This window comes from Bacillus rossius, chromosome 6, assembly GCF_032445375.1.
Source record: "Bacillus rossius redtenbacheri isolate Brsri chromosome 6, Brsri_v3, whole genome shotgun sequence".
In the NCBI taxonomy this organism is placed as follows: domain Eukaryota; kingdom Metazoa; phylum Arthropoda; class Insecta; order Phasmatodea; family Bacillidae; genus Bacillus; species Bacillus rossius.
Genome location: NC_086334.1, coordinates 36,896,768 through 36,919,223, shown reverse-complemented (window position 1 = coordinate 36,919,223; position 22,456 = coordinate 36,896,768). Strand labels below are relative to the sequence as shown.

The following is a 22,456-nucleotide window of genomic DNA, read 5'->3' as shown; positions in this document are numbered from 1 at the left end:
TTTCTGTTCTTTTTCCAATCATATACGGTTGATGTTACTACTCCAAACTCAGCAGCAATGTTCTTTAACGTTGTCCCTTATCAATTCTTGTCAATGCTTCCAACCATTTTTCCATAGTCGCAACAATGTATTTACATTTTGTCATCATCGTGAACAATGTCCTAATGAAGCAGCATAATTATACTGTACCTCAGCAGTGACTGTAGGACACTATATGATTACAGCGCAACTGAGGAATGTTGTCTCTAGGTCAGTGCCAAGTGTGTGGTGCGTGAAGGGAAAGGAGGTTGGGTGAGTGTTATGAACTCGCCTGCTGGAAAGTGACTTCCAGTACTGTACCTACTGACAACAGCTATCTACATATCGTCTGTAAAACAAGTCTTCATTTACTAACAACATAACTTTTTTTCTTTCCAAAACCGGTCTGGGTTATCTGGATGTCCGGGTTGAAGAGGTTCTACTGTAATGGTCTGAATTCGTAGTTCGTATCTTCCCACTTCTTAACACTTTGTTGACCATCCCAACCTGAGAATCTATTAATTGAGTCAATTCGGCACTACTCTCAAGTAACAAGTGATGCATAGTGGCCTTTTATGTAGCTGTGGTTTTGTACAATGGAACTTTTCGTAGCAGCTGCACACGGCAGGACAAATCACGAAGTGTGGCTTGCGCGGTTGCAGGTCGTGGCTGGACGTGGGGAAGCGCGTGGTCCTGCAGGTGTTCCTGTGGGTCATCCTGGGCTTCATGTTCCTGGCGGGCACGAACCGGGTCAACGTCTTCTCGGTGGGCTACCTGGTGGGCACCTTCGTGTTCCTGTGGCAAGGGGAGGAGACCTACCTGCTGCCCGTGCCCCGGATCCTGCGACGCTGGAACTGCCTGCTGGGCTACAACGTGGCGGTGATGGTCGCCAAGTCGCTGCTGCAGATCGTGGGCTGCGTCTTCATCAAGGAGGCGCTGCGGCACGCCTGCTGGGCCGTGCAGCTGCTGGGCATCAGCTGCGTGCAGGAGATTGGTGACCTGCTGCCTCCCGCCCCGTCTCGTCTCACCGCCGATGCCGGTCAGTGCCATCGTCTTGATGCTCCAGTGTTGCATGTGTGATCGAAATAAGCGCTTTTTATAACATTTAAATGAATAAACAAGTGGTTCACAGTTCCATAAAAATATATATAGGTAATTTTGTCAATTTTTTAAAAATATTTTTAATCTTTGTGTAATATCTAGAAGTATAGGTGTACACACTGTGAGGGCAAGTCTTTTTTTTGTTACAGTGTTCCATTTGTGTGTTAGTGCAGAGGTGCCCTAAGTAAATCATAACATTTGCACTGTATTAATTTTTCCCCCAGCATATGAGACAAGTTCGGATTTTTAGTAATGATGATTGCAAAATAAAGATTTGAAGCTTAATTGATGTGAGTGTAAAGTAGAGATGGTCACTCTGTGTATGTGTTTAAACAATTTGTATGTTTGTGTATACATGTGCATGTGTGTGTGAGTACCACATCCACTGGCGTAATTCTAGAATGTGTCCGAGGTCAGAGAAAAGGCAGACCGATAAGCTATACCAAAGACTGCTTTTGTTTTTCTTCACACTGGCAGTAATTAAATGTAAATTAACTGTGTATTAACTTCGATACCTAAAAATTGTATCTTCTCTCCAAACATTTATGCCTTGTTAACATCACTAGTTTTTCAGACCATCTGCAGATGATGGACGGGGTTAACCAGAAGTAGAATGATGGAGAACTTAATTTCATGCCCTGGCTTGTGTTATGAAACTACTACCTCTTTGCACTGGGTGCACAAATGTAGCCTTAAATAAACCTTCATACTTAACGATTAAATTCAGGTGAGAAGTGTGTGCATGTCGGCATGCAAAGATAACATCTGTGTAGAGACCCTGAGCTGTGCCATCCCCATCGGCAACACGGGACTGGTGTGGGATGCAGTCTGCTTTGCTGGCCTGATCTTTATGCGACGTCTGTTCGGCAGCTACTACTTCCTGCACATTGTGGATGAGACCAAGGCAATGACTATTTTGGCTTCCAGGTAATTTATACTATTATGGTATTATAGCTGCTTTACATACTCTGTTTTTCTGTATATGTTACTCTGTGTTCAAAATTTGATGTATAGGTTTTTTATCCTTTTCTTAATTCACTTTGGACACATTTGTATCACAAAAACTTGTTGAGAGATAGACATATGATTGTGTATGGTGCCAGTTCACTGACATTTATGATGAGAAAGGGAGGGAGAACCGTAAACACTGCTGCATGGGCGCACGCACTCAGACACACGCAGGCATGCATACGCACCCCTCCCCTCTTTCTCACTCTCTGGCTGGGTTATTATTTTTTATTTTTTCCCCTCTCTTGATGAGCACCAGCCCGGCTGCAGACAGCCACGTCATTTACAAGTTGTGGTAGGCCAGGTAGCCAGCTGACAGGCGGCAAACTTAGCTCAACAGCATGGTTCATGATGCTTTACACGCACTGGCTCTGTTGCACGAAGAGATGTGGACTGAAATAATTAGCGGATGCAACATTTGTAAACAGCTATAGTTAGATTGAAAACGAGTCGCGATAGTAACCAACGTCCACTCACCACCATGTTGATTGTCAGACTGTCGACTGTCCTCTTCCTGTGCGCAGGTGCACCAACCTACTTCCTGGCCACTCCAGAGTGACCAACCACAATGCCCTGCAGGGCGGGAAGTTTAAAATGTTCAAAGTCTATACACTACACTAAACAGTCTCAAACTATATACACAAGTCGGAACAGGCTCAGATATTTTAATTAAAAGATTTTGTACGTACTCTTCACATATTCACAAACAAACCAACATAGGCTGGTCAAACGCAACAGTGCATGTTTATTATTATTTTTTTTTTTACACGAAATGATTAAAACTTGCACAGTAGTCGCATTACACATTGTTAAACAACAAATCTGCATGAAATGTGCGACCCACGCACGAGTGAATGCAGTAGTGAATAGTTTTGCAAGTGAGGCTGAGGTGAGGTCCGCGCTGCAGGGGCGCGGAGCTGATCGAGGAGCTGCGGCTGAAGCGCATCGTGGAGCAGCAGGAGCGCGAGAGGCAAGTGCTGGAGAAGATCAAGCAGAAGATGGAGCGCATCAAGGCCAGCCAACAGAGGCTGCAAGGTGCCAAGCCCCGCGACCCCCAACACCATTTCCGAGGTAATCTGCCCGATGCCTGCAAGGTGCCGTTTGCACTACCGTGCTGCGTCTTGTGTTTCCATTGAGTACAGCTCACGCATAAAAAAACCTTGAATTGTGTATACTATAACCATCCAAATAAAAAAAATTTGCCAATTTTATTGATTAGTTATTTGTGGTGATGCTGATGATATAATTGATAGTAATGTTTTGTTATAATAATTGATGTCATCGGTAAGTGAAATAAATTATAACTTTTTATTTATTTTGGAAGTGTTCCTCGCATAAACAATTATGTATGAATGTTATATGTACCTATGCTGAATATCTTAATCTGAACCTGGGAAAAGAATTTTTATTTGATTGTGTTACATTTATGTAGCATGTTATTCTTATTTTACATCTCCAGAGATATTTAGATTGTGGTTTATTGGAGCCTTCCTTACAATAACTAATAGCCATTGGTAAATATATTTGTATTTACATACTAAATCATTTTTGGGTACTTCAAATTTTTATCAAAACTGTCACATGTTCCAAATTTTCAAACCTATTTGTGTTTTAATATTTTAGAAGATTAAAAATTCATTAAAGCCTTTTCATTCCAGCTTACTGTCATAAATTCATCAATGTTACTTCTTGTTTGAAAATGTTGGAAATAAACATATCCCTCTTATTGAAGTGTTACCTACCAATTTGTTGATGGTTCGTTGAATCTGCTTATTTACATTTAAATTTACCACAGGATTTTATCAAGCAAAGGTTCATATTAAACAGAAAAAATTTGTTTTATCAGGGTAAGTATTGTTAATTTCACATTTTAAGGTATTTGCAAAATGTTTTGCTGTAATGGGATGAAAGTGACGGTTCAGTAGAGGTGGCATTGGGAGCGCAGTATCCTGCCAGGACATTCTGTAGACGATGCAGCATCGGGACGAGGGACTGAAGCGCGATAGAGCACAGCGGCGGTGGTAGCGAGGGCATGTTGGCAGCACCTCTGGCCGGCTCGTCGGGGGCCAGCTCCCAGGCTGGCTTCCGCACGCCCGTCGAAGGGGACACGGAGGCAGGTCCGACGCCGCGCGCTGGCTCCCTTCTCCAGGCGCCCACGCCCAGCTCCGCCCTCATGACGGTGTCTTTGGACGGCTACCTGGACCCCCGCCGCATCTCCTTCTGCTCCGAGTTGCTGCAGCGCCCGCCCTCCCCCGACGAGAGCTACCCCGTGTTCTCACCGCCCCCTTACGGCGTGGCCGTGGGGCAGGGTGCCCCCTGGCGACCCCAGGGCCCGTCCTCGCACCACACATGTACGTGTGTGCGCCGTCCATACGCTCTCGCATCCTGCACTCGTAGCTGCCTGGGTGTGCTCACGCCCCGAAACAAGCCTTCCGTCATGCGTAGCAACTTCACTCCCGTCCTTTGTGTACAGCTGAACCTTTCACCGTGTAGCGCGTTGTTTTCACTTGTGTGGGAGAGATATTCTGCCCATGACTAAGTTGGCTTTACTTCTGAAGTGATTTTGGTTTCTTATATTTGGTGTGGAAACTGAAAAACTAATCTTAGTTTAGTGACAAAGATCTTTTTTTACTAATTGTAAAGTCTGTTTAAAACTGAAATATATATATATATATATATATATATATATATATATATATTTTTTTTTTTTTTTTAATCAGTCCTTTGAAATGATATTCCTTTGATTCAGAAAATAGGTTAAAAAAGTTCAAATGTATAAATATGAATTATAATATTATTTTAATTACTTAAAGAATTTTTAATTTACAATTTGCTTTTGGTACTACCCAGACCATATTAAAGGTTAAAGCAAAAATATTTTGGCTGTTGAATTGTCTTGTGGTATCATAGTCCCTATTTATTAAAAATTTTAAAAATTACTTGCTCTAAAGAAACTGAAATAACTGTAATAAGCTTTAAAGCATATTTGTAATTGTTTTTACAAGGTTATTGTTAGTAGATTAATCATGTTTAGCATTTCATTTAGCATGAATTATAGATTAGTGGGTAGGCTTTTATACTTAAAATTAGAAAACTATTCAAACTTTAATACCAAATAAATGTTTGGCATTTGTTTAAAAGATACTCAAAAGTTATTTTTTTTTTTTTAAATCTTGCATTTATGTAGTTTTAGCAAATTTTGTTTTACTTTTTCAAGTATAATTTATTTTAATAAATGCACAGTCATTGGCAGTGATATTTCTCCCTATAAGACTATGTACAGAGTATACTATATGCATTTATTACATGTAAAAAGAAAATTCTTGAATTTTATTGTATTTATTATAATTATATGTTTATGTACCCTTTATTCATTTTTCATCGAAATTTTAATTCTATTTTATTGAGTCATCCAAATTCATTATAAACTGGATTTGGTTAATTTTATACTTCATTTTACATCAAGTCAAGACAAATTTTAAGGAGATATCTTGTTATCTCATTATTAGGCTTCCAGTTTACTACTTTTTTCATATCAAGAGTCAATACAAATTAAAAAATATATCTTGTCATCTAATTCATTAGTATCAAGGAAGGACTGCCCATTTAATTTATTTAAAAAAAATATTTGTAAGACGGTTTTAATTTCTTAAAAATCATCTGTTTAACCAGTCATTGGTCGCATTGTAAAATGTTACACCAGTGGTCGCGCATGAGCATTTTGCTCACAGACTTAATTTTACCATTAGAGTCGTGCTTAACCACTTTTAAAAGGCCAAATATTTTACTTATTGCAAATGAAACAACTTTGCTTTTTTTTAAATAATATTTAATATTATTATCACGAATTTTTAAAATTTTTTTTACAGAAATCATCATCGGAATAAACTATTTGGCTGTATACTGAAATTCCTTCGTCCGGCCTATGAATACATCAACAATAAATGCAGTAGTTTTGGAAGCAAAACAGAAAATCACACATTATTTACTAGGTACTTCATCATTTTCTAGCAAAAAAAAAAAATATTAAATCTACTGAGTTTTGAGGGCACACTAATTTATGTTATACATTTGAGACTATGACTAATAGAACACACATTATGCAATAGAGAATTTCTATTTCAATATTAACTGCTTTCATGGAAATTTACATTTTATAACACCTAACTCTATTAGGATTTTTCAACATTTTGGTCAAAATTTTGATCATTGGCGGCTGCTTGGTTTTCAGGTGGTAAACTCTACGGCAACCATGGTGGAACTTCTGTAAATACAAAGCACAGAATATATATCACTTTACTGAAAATTCTAGTAAAAAATAAAATAGATTCATAAAACTATGGAAAGACTGTAATTACATATCTTCCTCTGGAATTCCTAAGAGTTTTTCCAAAATTATAAAATCTTGTCTAACTTCTATGCAAATTCAGCTTTTCAGCATACGTATTCAAAAGTAATTTATTATTTTGATACGAAAATCAACAATTTTGTAACAAAATGATAATATTTACTATAATTGATGTTTTATGTAATTTTTTTTTTGTATTTTCAAAAAAATATTGATAATTATAACATAACTTACCTGTTCTGGAACATTCAGCGATTTGTTGAAGAGCCAAAGCCACAATGTTATTCTCCCGATTCATTTCAATAAGTAATACAACGAATCATTAGATTTAGTCTCACGAGAATATATTCCACGACTAAACACAGCACTTTGCAAACCGAACTGTCGTCACAATTGTAGCAACGCGACTGGTCGCACTGTGAGCAAACTGCTCATGCGGCGTGCATGCCTGTAAACAATATCTTATCTCAAGACCAAGTATTAGTTACATTCTGTCAGCCACCTAGTGACTTAAAAAGGAAGGTTCAAAACTCAGCTAGAAAAAAGGACACCTCCCCACAGAAATAAAAACAATAACAGTAAAACATTATTTCTGAGGGTGAGCAAAATGCTCATAGCGCGACCAATGACGAGTTAAACAAGTGAAAGAAATTGACAATTTCTTTTGTTAAAAAAATCCATTCTCCAGGTAATTTCAATGGAATGTGAATCAACAATTTTTTCAAACATCAGTTTTACATATGCTACCTACTTTTTTGTGTATAATTGTGTTGCATTGTTAATGTATGGTGGAAACTATTTGCTGTATTTAAAAATTAATATAATTTAATTAATTTGTATAAAATATTTTTTTTGTTTGCTTTTGTAACTTTTTATATTTTTATATTATATTTCAGGCCCGCCCAGAAAAAGCAAGTAGGTAGTTACTCCTTCCTCCCGGACGACGTAAAAATCTAAAAAATATTTGTTTAGTGTGTATATTTACGAACTTAATCTTATTGCGGAAGGCAATGGGAAATCAACACAGAATCGTCATGCCATGAAAATCCCAGCTGCACTGTGGCTTCCACCACCGCTGCATTACCTAGGGTCAGTTTTAGACATGAGTACTATCAAGGAATCATCAACAGAATAGATTTCATTAATGCAACATCATGGACAAATCGGGTCCTAAAAAAACTTTCAGGTGAACAAGTTATGTGACTGTCCATACAAATTCTTTATAGAAGACTTGAGGTGGTCCTATAAATAATATAAGTACATAATATACTGGCCATGCCTTTGTTTTGGTGGTTTATAGCTTACAACAAAGAGGGCTCATCTGCAATACAGGTACTTAGAAATTTAGACTTATTAACAGGGAAATTTTATTGAAAGGGTAAAATTGTATGTATTTATAGGTCCAGTGTTAAGTAGGATTTTCTTAAAAGGTTTTTACTGTAATTGGCTCTGGGCTGCGATAAATTTCTGGGCGAACCTGTCAAGTTGTGCAGTAGTTTGGTAGGTATTGTATTGTATTGTATTGTATTGTAAATATATGTACATATACATGTGCTGTATGAGTTATGTTTGGTTTGCATATAACAGTCTTAAGTAAGTATAAGACAGTTATGCATATGATTTGTACTTCACAATACTTTTTTTTTTTTTTTTTAGTTAAAAGTTTGGTCTTTGTGCCCTTTAGAATTGGATGGTGTTCCATACAAGCGTCATAAGCGCCGCATCTATACGAAGGGTAATGTGAAGTTATCATCAGTATTGCTTTTCTGATGTTGGGGCTTTGTGCAACTAACCAAGCCATGTACAGGACTGATTAATAGTTTTGTGCCTGGGTTTGTGGTGAAGGAAGTTAGGTTGTGAATCGAAGGGATTGAGGCATACAAGATCATTATTTGTTCTATTTCAGAAAAATAGTACATTAGTTTTGTAATGTCCCGGTCTCTTTGACAAGAGACTGCAATGCAAAACCCAGTTGGGAGGGTGCTGAAAAAAATTCAATTGCAGAAAAATCCAGTACTATTTGAAAGATTCCATAATGTCAAAAATTGTTCCAGATGGAATGGAATTCTTTTGTGATTTTGTCTAGAAAAAATTGGTAAATAAATTCTTGAATAAAATAAAATTAAATTAAAGGACCTTACTTGGCTTACAAAAAATACTGTGGCCTTGAATAAATCTCGTGGAAAACATCTGGTCACACATTTTTCGGTGGATAATGCACAGTGAAGTAGGACCGGATGCAGGCCCACACTCACACTCCTAGTAGTGACAGCTCAGGCAATTATCTTGTCACATGGTCCAAAAAAAAATGTAACTCTAAGAGGGGGAAAAAACTTTGCTTCTCTTACCAAGTACACACACACTGTACAGAAAAAGAGATGAACATTTTTAGTAGCTACTGTGTTCTTACAATTTAGTTAAAAACAAGCCAAAAAATATAATCAGTAAATGTTAATATAAATGATGATTTATTTTCACATAGTGAAAAATTCAAACAAATTTGAAATTTTTTTAGACCTACATCATATTTAACTATAGATTAAAACTGCTCACTGAACTTTCTTTTTAAACCCACCCTCTCTATGTTTCTTCACACATATTGCAGTTGCCTTACATATTCACTTTGAACTGTTATTTAAAAATATATATATATTTTACAGATCCTATTTTGATTACTATGAAAAATAATTATTTATATTTTTCTTTCAAAATTTGATTATTTCAACAAAATTTTACTCATAATAATTGTACTGTACTTAATTTAAACACTCTTTCACTTTAGTATTATTTATCTAATTTCCCACAAGCCACTACACTACACTTTTACTTTTTCTTTCATTATATATTTGTTATGATATGTGAAAAAAAAATTTTCAGTGGGATTCTAAATCTTACTGTTGAAATACATTATTTGTATTCGAGAATAATTTAATATTTGTATTTGATTTGAACTAAAAAGCTGATAATCGCACAGGCCTGGTTGTTTGGTATCAATATCAGTAACCCACTTACCTGTTCTACTCTCGAAATAGTGGCATGTCCGAGGTTAAGGTTGTCAATTTTGTCATTTCTTACTGTGTGTATGATTGTTATAATATTGACTTATGATTTGAAAATCACTAACAAGCTATTTTCAATGTTTTTGTCAACAGCTTATTACTAAATATTGGGTTGCCTTGTGTTCTGTCTTGTGTGTTAATGCTTATATCAAAATTCCTTACTTTTAATGTGATTTTATTGAGGAGTTTGCTAAAATTTATTTCATTATATAAGTTTTGTGTACGTCCTGGAGTTAAATTGGGAAGGAATTGGTTATATGGGTTTTCTTAGTTTTTTGTTAATTATTTCATTGAATGGCAACAGCAAAAAAAAAATTTGTTACCAGTGTTGCAATAGTTCACACCTGCCATTTGGGAATGTTGGCAGGGTCTTGGCTACAATATGAAGTTGAACATTGATGATAGTATGGAGATGAATTGTGAATGTACCTACTTGATATCCAGCAAATACATTGCCTGGGATTATTTATACTTATGCTGAAAATTATTTTATTATTGTAGTGACTTAAAGTTGAAACATTTGTTTAGTTTTCTTCATGATCATTCTTAAAACATGAATTTTAGTTCCAGTTCACTATAAAGAATTTGGTTAGAGATAGTTTTGGCAAAGCAATAGTTTTTGTGATAAAAAGTCATAGAAATGTCAAGAAAAGGTAAGTTTTTTTTTTATATCTGCTATCCAGAATATTTCCTGTACAGTATCCCACCAAGAAATGTTACACCTGATTTATCTAAAATGCGGTGTAATCTTAGACAGAGACACCTTGCAGGAAAGTGTGTGTATTGTTTCTTTTATTTTAAACTATTGTACATGATTGTCTGTTTGGTTTCATCGTGTGTGGTTTGAGTAATATTTTTACAGTAAGTTTTTGGTATTGGTTCTTTGAATCCTTGTACAGTTTTTGTCTTTGTACATTTTTTTGTCTTTGTACAGTAACAATATTGCATTTTGACTTTATGATCTGCTTCATAATGGTTGGGAGTACATGCATGTAAAAATATTGGGCTTTATGCAGTGTGGTGTTTGATGTGGGTAAAGTAATATATATATATATATATATATATATATATATATATATATATATATATATATATATATATATATATATATATATATATATAAAACTACTTTGTAATGGTAATAAACTAATAAGGTAAAAAAAAAACTTAAATAATGTTGAATGGAATATGAGTATTATGCATTTTGATCAATTAATGTGAGAATCACCAAATAGAGATAAAGCGATTGTAAAAGATTTTTCTCTTTACTATTTGTTGACTAGGAGATAAGAGTAAAAGAGAGTCAGTAAATCTTAAAGTTGTATAATGTGTGAGATTTAGTTTTAAGTTCATTATGGTGTGGTTGAGATGACATTGCTTAAACTAACATATGTTTGCATTGCGACTAGAGTTCATGTGGTCACATAATGTTACTAATGCTTGTTTTCTTGTAGAAGTATTTGGTGTATGGCAGTTGTACATAAAAGATTTTTTTGTAGTGTTAATCCTTTAAAAGTTAAAATAGAGAAAAATATGGAATTACGTATCCACAATAGGCATCTTTAATATTCATTAGCAGCTTCAGGTTGAAAACCCGTTAGCAATCTGAGATAGTCATACACAAATTTCCAGTAGCCCACAACTAAGAATCATTGTGAATGGTGCATTTACAGGAGTTTTTTTCCATTAGAACTTCAATTTGTGTTTACTCTTATTTGGTTTACAACTCTAATAATTTGTCGGAATGTAGTCTTTGATGTTGCTGCATGAAGTATAATGATGAGTTAAATGAGCCTTCAGTTGTGAAGCAGGGTGGAAGGCACATGTGAAGGTTAAAGTTTTGTACCACTTGAAGATCATTTTCACGATGACAATTGGATATCAAGGTTTGAAGTGGAGGCCCTTAGAAATTAAGTTAGAAGTGTATTTATGTCCTTGTTTTTCATAGAATTGGGCTAGTGAAGAAAAAAAATTTCTTTCAATTCAGCAGTAAAAGATTACATTATAGAAAAAAATGTATTAGGTTCTTGTTGAAACCTCTATCTATAATTTACTATAAATTAGAATTTTCAGCAATAATTTACTGAAAGTTTTTTGCTTTCAACAGAATTAAAATTTCGAGGTGAAAAAATTTCTTTTTAGTTGCATAAATAAGAAAGAAATTGAACATTAATGTTTTATCTGTACATAAACCTTAAACAGCTAATGGGTTGCGATTCTCGTGGCCCCAAACATTGCTGTTCATTTACTGCAACACCAACAACATAACTTCTCACACTTCCGGCCTCCCACCCATTGCGATGGCTGCTGACTTAGATATTTTGCACCACAATGTCGTACATTACAATTAAAATATATTATTTTAAAAAATCTTGGCTAGTGTAAGAAAGAATTAATTAAAAAATTGGATGAGTCCTAAAATGTGTGAACAATATGTGTGTAACTGTACTGCATCAACATCAGAAGTGTTGTGTTACAGCCATTCGCTCTGGAGACTACTACATGTTTGAGGAGTTGGATAATGTTGACTTGGAAGACTATAAAGAGCTGAATGCCGAAGAGCAGGATGACAGCAAGAGAGTATCTCTTGGCAAGGTAAGCAAGTCTGTACTGATGGTTTTCTTTCAGATACAGAGTTAAAGAGATTCTCTTATTGTGTTTATGCCAAATGCAGAATCTGATTTATACATCTCTCTTCCTTTTCAAACAAGGCTGTCACCTATCATCCGTAATTTACTTGTGTTTGGCTACCATCGCAATGTTCGAAGAACCACGTACACCTGCAACACGAACAATGTATAAAACTCCACAGTGTTTGATGAATGATAACTAGATTTAGGTTACTCAGTTAGGTCGTGGGGCCACTTTTCTTCGCGACTGATACTACCAACATGTTAAAAGCAAATGGTCTCGTATCTTGAAAAATTTCCTGTGCATAGTACTGAAATAGTCAGTGTTGTCTGTGGACAAGCAGCATGAGAAGCTAGCAGCATGTACAGCACATGTCACGATGATAAGATTTAGCGTGAAATCATTTTTATGTTTTTAAGCGTTTGGTAAGAAGTTAGGTAGTGTTTATATGTGCATGTATGTGTATATGCTGTGTTGTTAACATCTCAGTGTAACAATACTCACTTCACGATGGCCTTTTTTTTATGATTCTTTCTGGCAAGTTTGTTTCGAGGTATCATTGTTTATTGTTAGCGTTTATACATGTACGGTTTGTTTTGCTAGCCAGTTTCTAACATTGAAACAGAAACACACTCCATAGACTAACAACTCTATGTTTCTAACAGTATAGAGCTTGGCCTTGTACAATGCATGCCTACAGTTCACTAGGTTTGTTAGATTGGTATTTAGGTGTATTATGGAAGGAAACTGAATGTAGATGCTACGCAGAGCTCCCAAGAACACTCACCTGAGTGTGAACCAGCTGTAGCTCTCAAGTGCCACGAGTGGTGTAGCTTAAGGAGTGTGGTGATGTGTTGGCAGTTCCTGTCCACTGCCATGAAGACGGACATGGAGAAAGCAGCGGACCTGGCCCTCTCGCAGCAGCCGTCAAGTGGCGACGAAGTAGTGGCTCCTTTCCCCTCTACCTCCACTGCGCCTCCCTCCTCCATCCACAGCGATGTCGTAAGTACCACCGCATCGCTTGTCATTCTTGCCGTGATTATGGGCATGTCCATGGTAGGGCCACCGTTCATGTTCAGTATTTAAGTACAGTGGAAGGTCTTATATCCTGCCTTTTTTCGGGATCACTGGAATTTAGATTGTGTAGGATTAGCGAATGTCAATATAGTTAAAAACGAAAATATGAAATGTAAAATGTGAATTGCAACCTGCTAGAAAACAGGAAACATTACACTGAAATGAAAACGGGCAGTAATAATAAACTGTGAGTGAACTAAAAATACCAGCACCACAGTAATATTACCTAGCGGCCAAGGTAAAACTGCCAGAATCTACGCAAAAAATATCAGATTGCGATTGGCTCTATGTGCTCGACTAAAAAATTTACGGTACCATAGAATTTTGGGTTGAAGACCATTCACCGTAATGTGTCTCAACAGAAGGTGAAACGCTAGAGGGGTGTTTTTGGTTACAGGTGGACATGTCAGCGGCCGGCAGCAAACTGAGCTCCCAGCTAGAGCCGGGCCCCAGCTCTAGGAGAGATGCATCGCCATCCTCTAGTGTTGGCTCGCAACACCACCTCGACTCTGACCAGCCTACCAAACAGACAGGTGATAGTCTTGTTTTGTGTTTCCCATCTCTTAAATGGCTTCATTGCCACAGTTTCAATAATACATAATTATTTTGTTTTTTTTACTCCATTTTAGTTTTTGAGGACTTTGATAGGGTGGTATTAAAAAGTGGTAACTGTTACATGTTACAAATAATTTAAATTTAAAGTGTTAAAAATTTTTACAGTTTACAGACAAAATGAGTAACATTGGTAAAACTTTTTATGCTAATATTTTTTTTTTAAAACGTTGTAAATTTTTAGAAGTGTTTGATTAGTTATATAAATGATATTTAATTGTTTTATTTCAAATACTTATTGAACTTATACATTATACAATCTTCCTGAACTCTTGAGATGTGTGATCCCTCAACTTCTGTCTTAATTTTATATTCAATCTATTTCTTCACAACTGTGCTACTTAGATATGATTGCTGTATTATTTGTATCTCCCTACAACATTGCATATTTGAGGCTTATTCAGTTATTTTTTGTTAAAAGAAACCCTGTTGTACTAATACTAATAGCTCAGGTAAAACAAAAGCATGTTGTCTATTATAGTGCATGAGACATAATGGGACTGTTGCAGCAGAGAGTGTCTGGAGCAGGATATGGACGTACGTGAAGTTTGTATGGGCGTTGTTGGAGAGTGCAATGGTGTCAATGACAACCTACCTCAACAGGAAGTCCAAGGACTACCGCTACATCAAGATGATGTTGACGGTGGAGAAAAAGATCCTCAAGGTCGGTACTAAAAAATATGGATATAGTAGATTGTGCTACCTTCTTAGTCTCAACCAATGTTTTGCCCTTGTATGCTACTGTTCCCTGAATCTTGCTAACTTGGAGCAATCAATATGGTTTACCTTATTTTAATAGTAAAATTGGCATACAATAAGTAGAGGGGATGGAAAGTTTCAAAATATTTATCAAAGTATAAAAGAGACATTTCTTTGTCTTTATCTTTGAAAAATGTACCTACAAACTTAAAAGATGTGGATCATTTTTGTGAAGACTTGAATTCGGTTGCAAAATTAAAGATTACAATGATTATTAACTGTTACCATTCACTGTGATGGTTATTCTTGAGAAAGTATGTTTTAGGTGGAAAGCTTTAATTGGGTGCCTGGTAGTGTATTTTGTATCCTTGACAAGGCTTCTCAAGGCAGTCAAAAATTGTACATTTATTCCATACTTTGTTACACATCTCTCTAGCTAACTAATCTATGCATGCAAAACAGAAACTAATTTTTGTGTGTACTTTGCTGGTAGTGTTATTGCTTACACGTTACACTGTGAAACTTGTTTTTCCAGGCTAGCCCGGATTTCAGGAAGGAAACAGCTACTAGCTCCGCTATGTGGGAACCTTTGCGCTCAGTGATTCAGTCAATGAAATCCAAGTGAGTAGCCTTTAAAAACCATAGTAACTCGTCCCTATCCATAACACATCGTGCTCATGTGATGAGGGTTCAAGCCCAACACCCTGGTATACCTTATATAACTAGCACCGGATTGGTACTCAAGTGTTCTGGAGTCCATTCTAATCTTGGTGGTTCCTATTGCCTTCCTTAAGGTTATGTGCGTAACTGTGAAATCTTACCAAATCAAGAAACCAGTGCCCAACACTCTAGGACAGGGTTTCCCAACCAGTGGTATGCATACCACTAGTGGTACATGGTAATGTTGCAGGTGGTATGCGATCAAATGCTGTCAAGTTAGTTCCATTTACTCTGATATCGAAAGTTTGACAATGGACAAACAGCAACAAGTTTCCCACTAAAAATAGCTTCTTTTTTTTATGAATCTTAATTTTTTTTGGACTCAGTTTGGAATTTTTTTTTAAATTTGGTTTAATTTGAATTAATGTCTAAAAATTTTTTTCCAGAGTTATGTGTTATAAATAAAACTGTTATTTTTCAATAGACATTTTATTTTTTCCTAAATTTAAAAAATAACCATAGGTTATATATTAATATCTAAAACTAAAAGATTTAAGTAGGCCGAGTGCCTAGTGGTACATCAACGTTTCTAAAAATGTCAAGTGGTACGCAGTTGCTAAAACATTGGGAATCCCTGCTCTAGGACAGTTCTTATTTGTTTAGTTATTTTTTTCATGTATGTTTCTATGTGTGTGTTGTAGGTATGTTTCTGAGGATATAGGACAAGCTATTGAATCCCAAGACCACTTCAAGAAGTTGGATGCCAGGTATCTTATTACTATGATTTTCCTAGTATGATTTTCTTAGAGTAATTATTTCCTCTTACCTTTGCAACATTATAAATCATGTTATAATTTTGGATTGATATTAACACCTCTCTTAGATGTTTAAAAATAAAGATTTCAGCAGAATGTGGTTGAAAGCAAAGCACAAAGGTGGTCAGACCAGTGAACAGTGATTAAATAAATTTAATTTTTTCACATTGAATTGTTCTGGGTCAAATCCCACTAAGCAACCTTCAATCCAATGCTTAGGCACACAATAAAGTTTTCAAGCAGGCACAGTTTCCTTTATGCTGTAATAGAGACGGAGTCGTTAGGAATGTTTAGAAAACAGAAGATATCAAATTTAACTGACTTGTAACCACCCTGATAAGTTACAAAAGAATTAAGATAATTTTTATAACAGGAGCAATACAATTTTTTTTATTATGTATAACATTTTATGCGTTCACAATCAGGTACATGTGTGGTAAGTTTACAAGATAAACTATTTAACGTCGCAATTACCACGTGATCAAACAGGGCCACAAAACTATATCCTAGATTAAATTTAATTTTTAACCAAAAATGTCATTGTACAGTAAAATAAGCACCAAGAAAAGACTGTGCCGAATCAGTGCTACTTTAGGCACAAATTTTTTGTATTTTCTTAGTTTTACAAAATTTTAAATTTTTTTATAACTTTAATTTTCCTCTTTCGCTCGCTGCTTTCGCCTCATCCAAACTTGTTCGGTCGAGTGTACCGGCAGGTTAGCTTGTTGAGCAGTATAGTGTTCTCACCGCCGTTTCCCACCAAATTTGCTGGGTCTAGCCGACTACAGGGCTACCATCAGCAACGGTATCCTCTGGCCGTCGCGTTTCGTCACGAGTTTAGTGCTACGCGTGACGAAAGTAGCCGCCCTAAGCTTCCCATGGTCGCCTCCACCCCTTCTCGGAGGTGTGCTGAAGTTTGCGATGTCTAACACGTTTTGGTGTCCTTTTTTCAAGCTCCGCCGCACGTCCCAACGTCTGGCCAGCGAACTCTCCCAGGGCAGGTCATTCACCGGACATACCCCCCACCCCGTCCTGGTCCACAGCGGTCATCGGTCAGCCGCGGCAATGACCAACTTCAAGGCCAAAATCCCCCCCCCCCTTGCAAAATGGCGGCCACCAAGTGCCGCGATGGTTTCTGCGATACTCCGATCCGCATGCCCACACCATCTATCGGCGAAAGGACGAACCAGCTGAGAGCGAGAGCGCACTACTGACCATCCTATCCCCACCAGGAGAAACAGTCGACCTCACACTCAGTCGATAGGTCGCAGGAGCCCTTTTTTTTTTTCTTTCGGAGCCCTTCGGAGCACTTCGGGTTTCCCGATCCCCTCCCCAGAGGAACAGACGACCAGGCTTAATTTTAAGTTAGCATCCCGGCGCCATTTCAGGGATTTTTAGGGCAGCTCTCATCCAGCGTGCATCTTCGCAACAGGTCGCAGTAACGACCAGCAGCTATCGTGATCCGCTTTCGGCAATAATGTAGTTGCTTTCTGAGCCAGGCCATGTCGCCTAGATTTTTTTTAGTTTTTCTTCGTAGCTGCCCGAATAGTTAAGTTTAACTTTAGTTTTTTGGTTTTCGTCATAATTATTTCTTCTATGGCTACCGCGAGCTCCCGCGCCGCGCGTCCCCGGATCACCCCCAGGGACAGCCACTATCTACTTCACCCTGCCAGCTAAGGTAAGCTGCACTTCGTCCCACACAAACCTGTTAGGTTGCCTTTTTTTTTGGGCTTAACTTCGCCCGGCATAAACTGCCTGCTAACCAAGCTAATCCATGTGGATTATTGGTTATAGGCAGGGTTCCAGAATCCCAGAGGGTTCCAGAATCCCAGAGTACTCAAGAATTCCAGAGTGCTTCAAGGACCCCAGACCAGTTCAAGATGGCGGCCCAGTTCCGGCGCCAGATTTTGCACCTCAAAATGTAACTCGTGAGCCTCTATAACGGAGTCTCCCTCCATCTTTCGGCACCCCTCAAAAAGAAGTGAAGAACAGTATTATAACTCTGCCAGTTTTAGGACGTTTTCCTCATTATTATAAAATATTGTATTTTAAACACATATATTTGTTTTATGAGCCTGCAAGCTCAATGTTCCTAAACAGTTGAACTTAGTATAGCATGATATGGTGATCCCCCCCCCCCCGCCCCCCCCCCTTTTTTTCTATTTTATTCGTTAGTGTACTCAATGTAATGTATCAAAAATAAGAATCTAACATTGTTACCAGTTTTGTCTGTAATGCCGTAAGATATTTTCAAATGTAAGAAACTGGCAATGAAAAGATACTAAACTACTAATCAACAGTAAAAGCCTCTAATGAAACCAAACCATACGATTGTTTTCATTTGCTGCTACTTGAAACCACAATCCACGTAACCTTTCCTACTGTCAGGGAGGTTAATTTTAAATTGTGTTTGTAAGTGGGCTGTGCCCCTCTGGCAAGTCCTTTTAGATAATTAGCCTGACGCTACCACCGGACATTTATTAGGGTTTTTTCCTGAGCACAGCACCACGATTACACGACAGTTATTTAAAACATAAAAATTTAAATGGTGGCAGCTGAAAATAATTTAGAATAAACTTAAATAAAATCAGTTTACGTTTCATTACGAGACAGAGCCACCATCTCTCGCCAAATCAAGTTGCAAAAGTTCTAACTTACATGCCATGTCTCCACGTCGCACGTACACGAAGTCATGATGACATGTAGGATACGATGGAGAAGGAGGGGGGGGGGGGGGGGGAGAGGTGACGACCATGCCGCTGCATCTTGAAGCAAAGGCAGTGAATTTATTTCAACATGTTTAAAGGAAAGCATTATTTTGTAGAATACTACAATTTTGTTTACATATTAATAAGGTTTTAATGAAGTTGCGAGACTATGTGCAAACTATTATTTCTGTATACTAAAATCAGTAACTATAAAATTAATTATTATATATTTATTGACGACGTTACAACATGTAATAAATCGATGAACGCCGGCTGCACGCACAAAAAAGTGTCCCGTAAGCACATTGTCCCACTATGATGTGTCCCGTTACGCTCATTGTACGCTTGCGTCGCATCTCTCTTCCACTCGATTGGAACAACCATCGATTTGACTTTTCAATCATGTTTTCGTCGTTTGAATTATTAATATTATGTAATTTAACGATCGTCCACCGATTTTCAGCACAATCGGTACAGTTATTTAAAAGTAATGTTGAATTTTCAAATACGTTTTTGAACGAACAATGGTGTTTTACAGTTACACATAATAATTCAAATTACATCCGGGATCTTTTGAACAATGTTTTAAAAAATATTGTAACACATTATAAATAAGTTTGGTGTATTTGGGATACATATTTGTTAAAAAATTGTATTATAAAAACGAAATAATATTATTCCCCTACGGTGCTTCAATCTACGGTGAAGGACGCGAACCGAACGAATTGCGCTATCTATCAGCTTCCACTGCAACCAGGCACTCGTTAATACATATTTTCCAGGCACTCGTTAATACATATTTTCCTTTGTTTATCATGAGGGGCATTATTATTTATGAATTATAAATAAAATTTCGTGCCCGGGGCCACAATTGCATATCATTTTGAGCACTGGAAGACATAAAAACGTAAAATATTCTCGACAAATTTTAATCTCGGCCCCAGCGCATCACGAGCGTCTGGGTTGGAGATTAAAGCCGAAATTCTTTCTTAAACTTACTAATACTTATTTTATTAACTGCAAGGGCATTTTTATTAAATTCTACGTTTAATTTCACGACTAACAAACTTCGTCGTAAAATGTGTAATTGCGAAAAAGCATAAAACATTCTCGACGATCTTGAAGTTAAATAGCAAACATGTATAAAAGTTATAGTTAAAATAATCTCTTCGTTAAAGTAATAAACATATTTGAATTAATGAGTGCAAATAAAAGTAAATTTATCAATTAAATTGTAGATTTCATTTCACTCCTTTGTAGCCATACAAAATAGTGATATTTCAATAAAAATGATTCAATTTTATTCATAAAAGTATGCAATCATTTCATCAATGTTTTGTTATGACATTGTCACGTTAAACTATCGTCCGTAAACCGACTTTACAGACAACCAATTTTTTATATTTAACCATTGGTCTCTTTCTCACACTCATTTCAGATGCTGCATATGAATATGAATATAGTTACAACTTTTTTAGCGCACTGAATATTAAATGTAACTTATGTTACTTAAATTATTTCAGAGAATACAGTAAAACCCTAATTACAAGGTTACAATATTATAGAAAATTAAAGTAATGCTGAAATATAAAATCAAAATGATGAAAAAGCAGAAAATAGCTGTTGATTGTTTGTCAATGTAAAAATATAATTTTTAATCAGTTGAGTATGTTAAAAGTTTGATTTTTTTTTTCTATTGTGTTTTGAAAACAAGTTTGGTAGAAAAGAGACAGAACTATAATTTAGTCAATGGACACACAGAAAAATTCAGAAGTGTCTGCACTGTCATTTTAAATTGTTTATATTATTTATTGAAATTATTTAAAATTTATTTTCGCATTAGTTACCTTAGATTTTTACTAAGGTTGTTGGAAGCCGTTTTAATTCTAATTGTTTAGTTTCTTTATTCGTAGTCACTTGAATGGTTTATCCTATTAACCAAAAAGTTTTTAAAGATTATTTGTTTTATAAATTCTATCAAATCTTTTATATTTTATATTCTTGACCATTCTCTATTTTTAAATTCTTTTATGTATATATATATATATACTCATTGACACTATTACTACAACTTATATATTTTTTAATATGTAGCCATTTTAACATTTTATTTCACAGGGCATATACTAGTTACTTTCTAGGTAACTAGTTACTCGACAAGTTACACTGTACAAGTTATTGTTTAGGTTATATTGCGGATAGGTGATAACATGGAGTTTGCAAAATGTAATTTTACACTGTGTGGTGAGGCTTGCTAAGAACTTAACCGACTGTAGTAAAACTAGGTCTAAGTCTATCGTAGATGTGATGCCACTCAGCAGAAGAAATATTAAACCCTGAGATCTCACGTAAAAGTAAAGCCGAGGTCAGCATAAAGCCACACTACGTTCGCGATGTTCTCTATGTTTGTGATGTTTGCCATGTTCACATTGTTCGCTATGTTTGCTGCACCAAATGGTAAGACAAGATAGTCTAGTTCGCAATGACGGGAAGACACATGATAATATTCTGCTGGCTCTCACAGTATGTAAATGTAAAAATAAATGGGTTCATGAAGTTACTCTAAAAAGAAAAAAATCTGAAGAATTTCATCATTTGATGAAGCAGTTACTTGTGAGGACGAAAACCAATTTACGGATCATTTCAGAATAAATACAACTCTGTTTGATAGCATTCCCTTTGAAATGAAATTCCCAGCTTTGTCCTGCATATCCAGCCTTCTTATTCTTCCATTAATTTATTCCATATTGTGAGTGTATTTGTGTGTAATTGTGTGCCTACCATTAAAGGATTTGTCCTGTTAGTTGGCATGTTACAATTATAAATAAATAAATAAAATAAATAAATAAATAAATATGGATATTTTCATAATCTTTTAATGAAATTTTCCATTGACATGACTATCTAAAGCTCAATTCTTAGAGAAACAAAATTCATGAAAAGAAAACCAGGAAGTACATCCCAGTTCCGAGCGAAAACGGATTATTTTTTTGTTTATCATGAGCGACGTTTATAAAAATATTTGAGAACCAAACAGATTGCGATGTCGCCAGGATCGCCAACACAGCAAACATAGTGAACACAGCTTTGTGTGGCCATTCACACTTGCGATGCAGCTGGCTATATTTTACAAACATCGTGCAAATGGCGAGCATAGCACCCTGTGTGGCCGAAGCTTAAGAGAGCATTGCTGTCTGAGCTCATGGGCTTGAAATTACTGGAAGGGTCGGCATGCCACTTTCTTGTGAAGCTGTGAGAAACAGAACGTTACTTATGCTGCTCGTTGTCCTTAGCTGCCAGCCGGAGATAGCTGCTCCCGAGATACGAGTAATGGCCCCAAGTCTAGAACGTGGACTTGACCAGGAGAGGTAACTCTCCCCGTCTTTGTTGTTTGCATTCCCACCATGTACATAGTTTCTTTCTTACTTGCTTCTGCGCATAATTTCACAGCACTGCACATCGGTAACATTTATTTATTGCTTTTTGCATTTTTGAGTAAACTTGCTATGATGAATTGTGCGCGAAACTCTGCAGTTTGTGTCCCTTAAGAAACTGGCCAGTTATAAGTGCACAGATATTTGTTAGGTGTAAATTATATATTTTATGTTTGAAGGTTTCCAAACTCTTTACGTATCAATTGTGAGACTTGTAAAGTTCTTGACTATTAATTATGTGTAACCAAGATAAGTTTTCAAATGTATTATTTTGATTATGTTATAA

The 22,456-nt window shown here is 36.4% G+C and overlaps 1 protein-coding gene across 14 annotated transcripts in view; it reads left to right on the top strand.

Moving 5' to 3' along the window:
• LOC134533037 (piezo-type mechanosensitive ion channel component-like) overlaps nucleotides 1-22,456 on the top strand; it is a 171,845-nt gene that overhangs the window by 95,231 nt on the left and 54,158 nt on the right. For 7 of the 14 annotated variants that reach the window (XM_063370197.1, XM_063370196.1, XM_063370195.1 and 4 more), the window contains 11 exons: nucleotides 681-1,057; nucleotides 1,893-2,046; nucleotides 3,035-3,198; nucleotides 4,170-4,478; nucleotides 12,014-12,129; nucleotides 13,027-13,167; nucleotides 13,640-13,775; nucleotides 14,364-14,518; nucleotides 15,089-15,174; nucleotides 15,915-15,980; nucleotides 22,030-22,104. In XM_063370197.1, the coding sequence (XP_063226267.1) occupies nucleotides 681-1,057; nucleotides 1,893-2,046; nucleotides 3,035-3,198; nucleotides 4,170-4,478; nucleotides 12,014-12,129; nucleotides 13,027-13,167; nucleotides 13,640-13,775; nucleotides 14,364-14,518; nucleotides 15,089-15,174; nucleotides 15,915-15,980; nucleotides 22,030-22,104 (1,779 nt within the window). Of the gene's footprint in view, nucleotides 1-680; nucleotides 1,058-1,892; nucleotides 2,047-3,034; nucleotides 3,199-4,169; nucleotides 4,479-8,159; nucleotides 8,211-12,013; nucleotides 12,130-13,026; nucleotides 13,168-13,639; nucleotides 13,776-14,363; nucleotides 14,519-15,088; nucleotides 15,175-15,914; nucleotides 15,981-22,029; nucleotides 22,105-22,456 lie in introns of all 14 variants that reach the window. The other 7 variants (XM_063370198.1, XM_063370191.1, XM_063370199.1 and 4 more) reach the window with 7 other exon arrangements.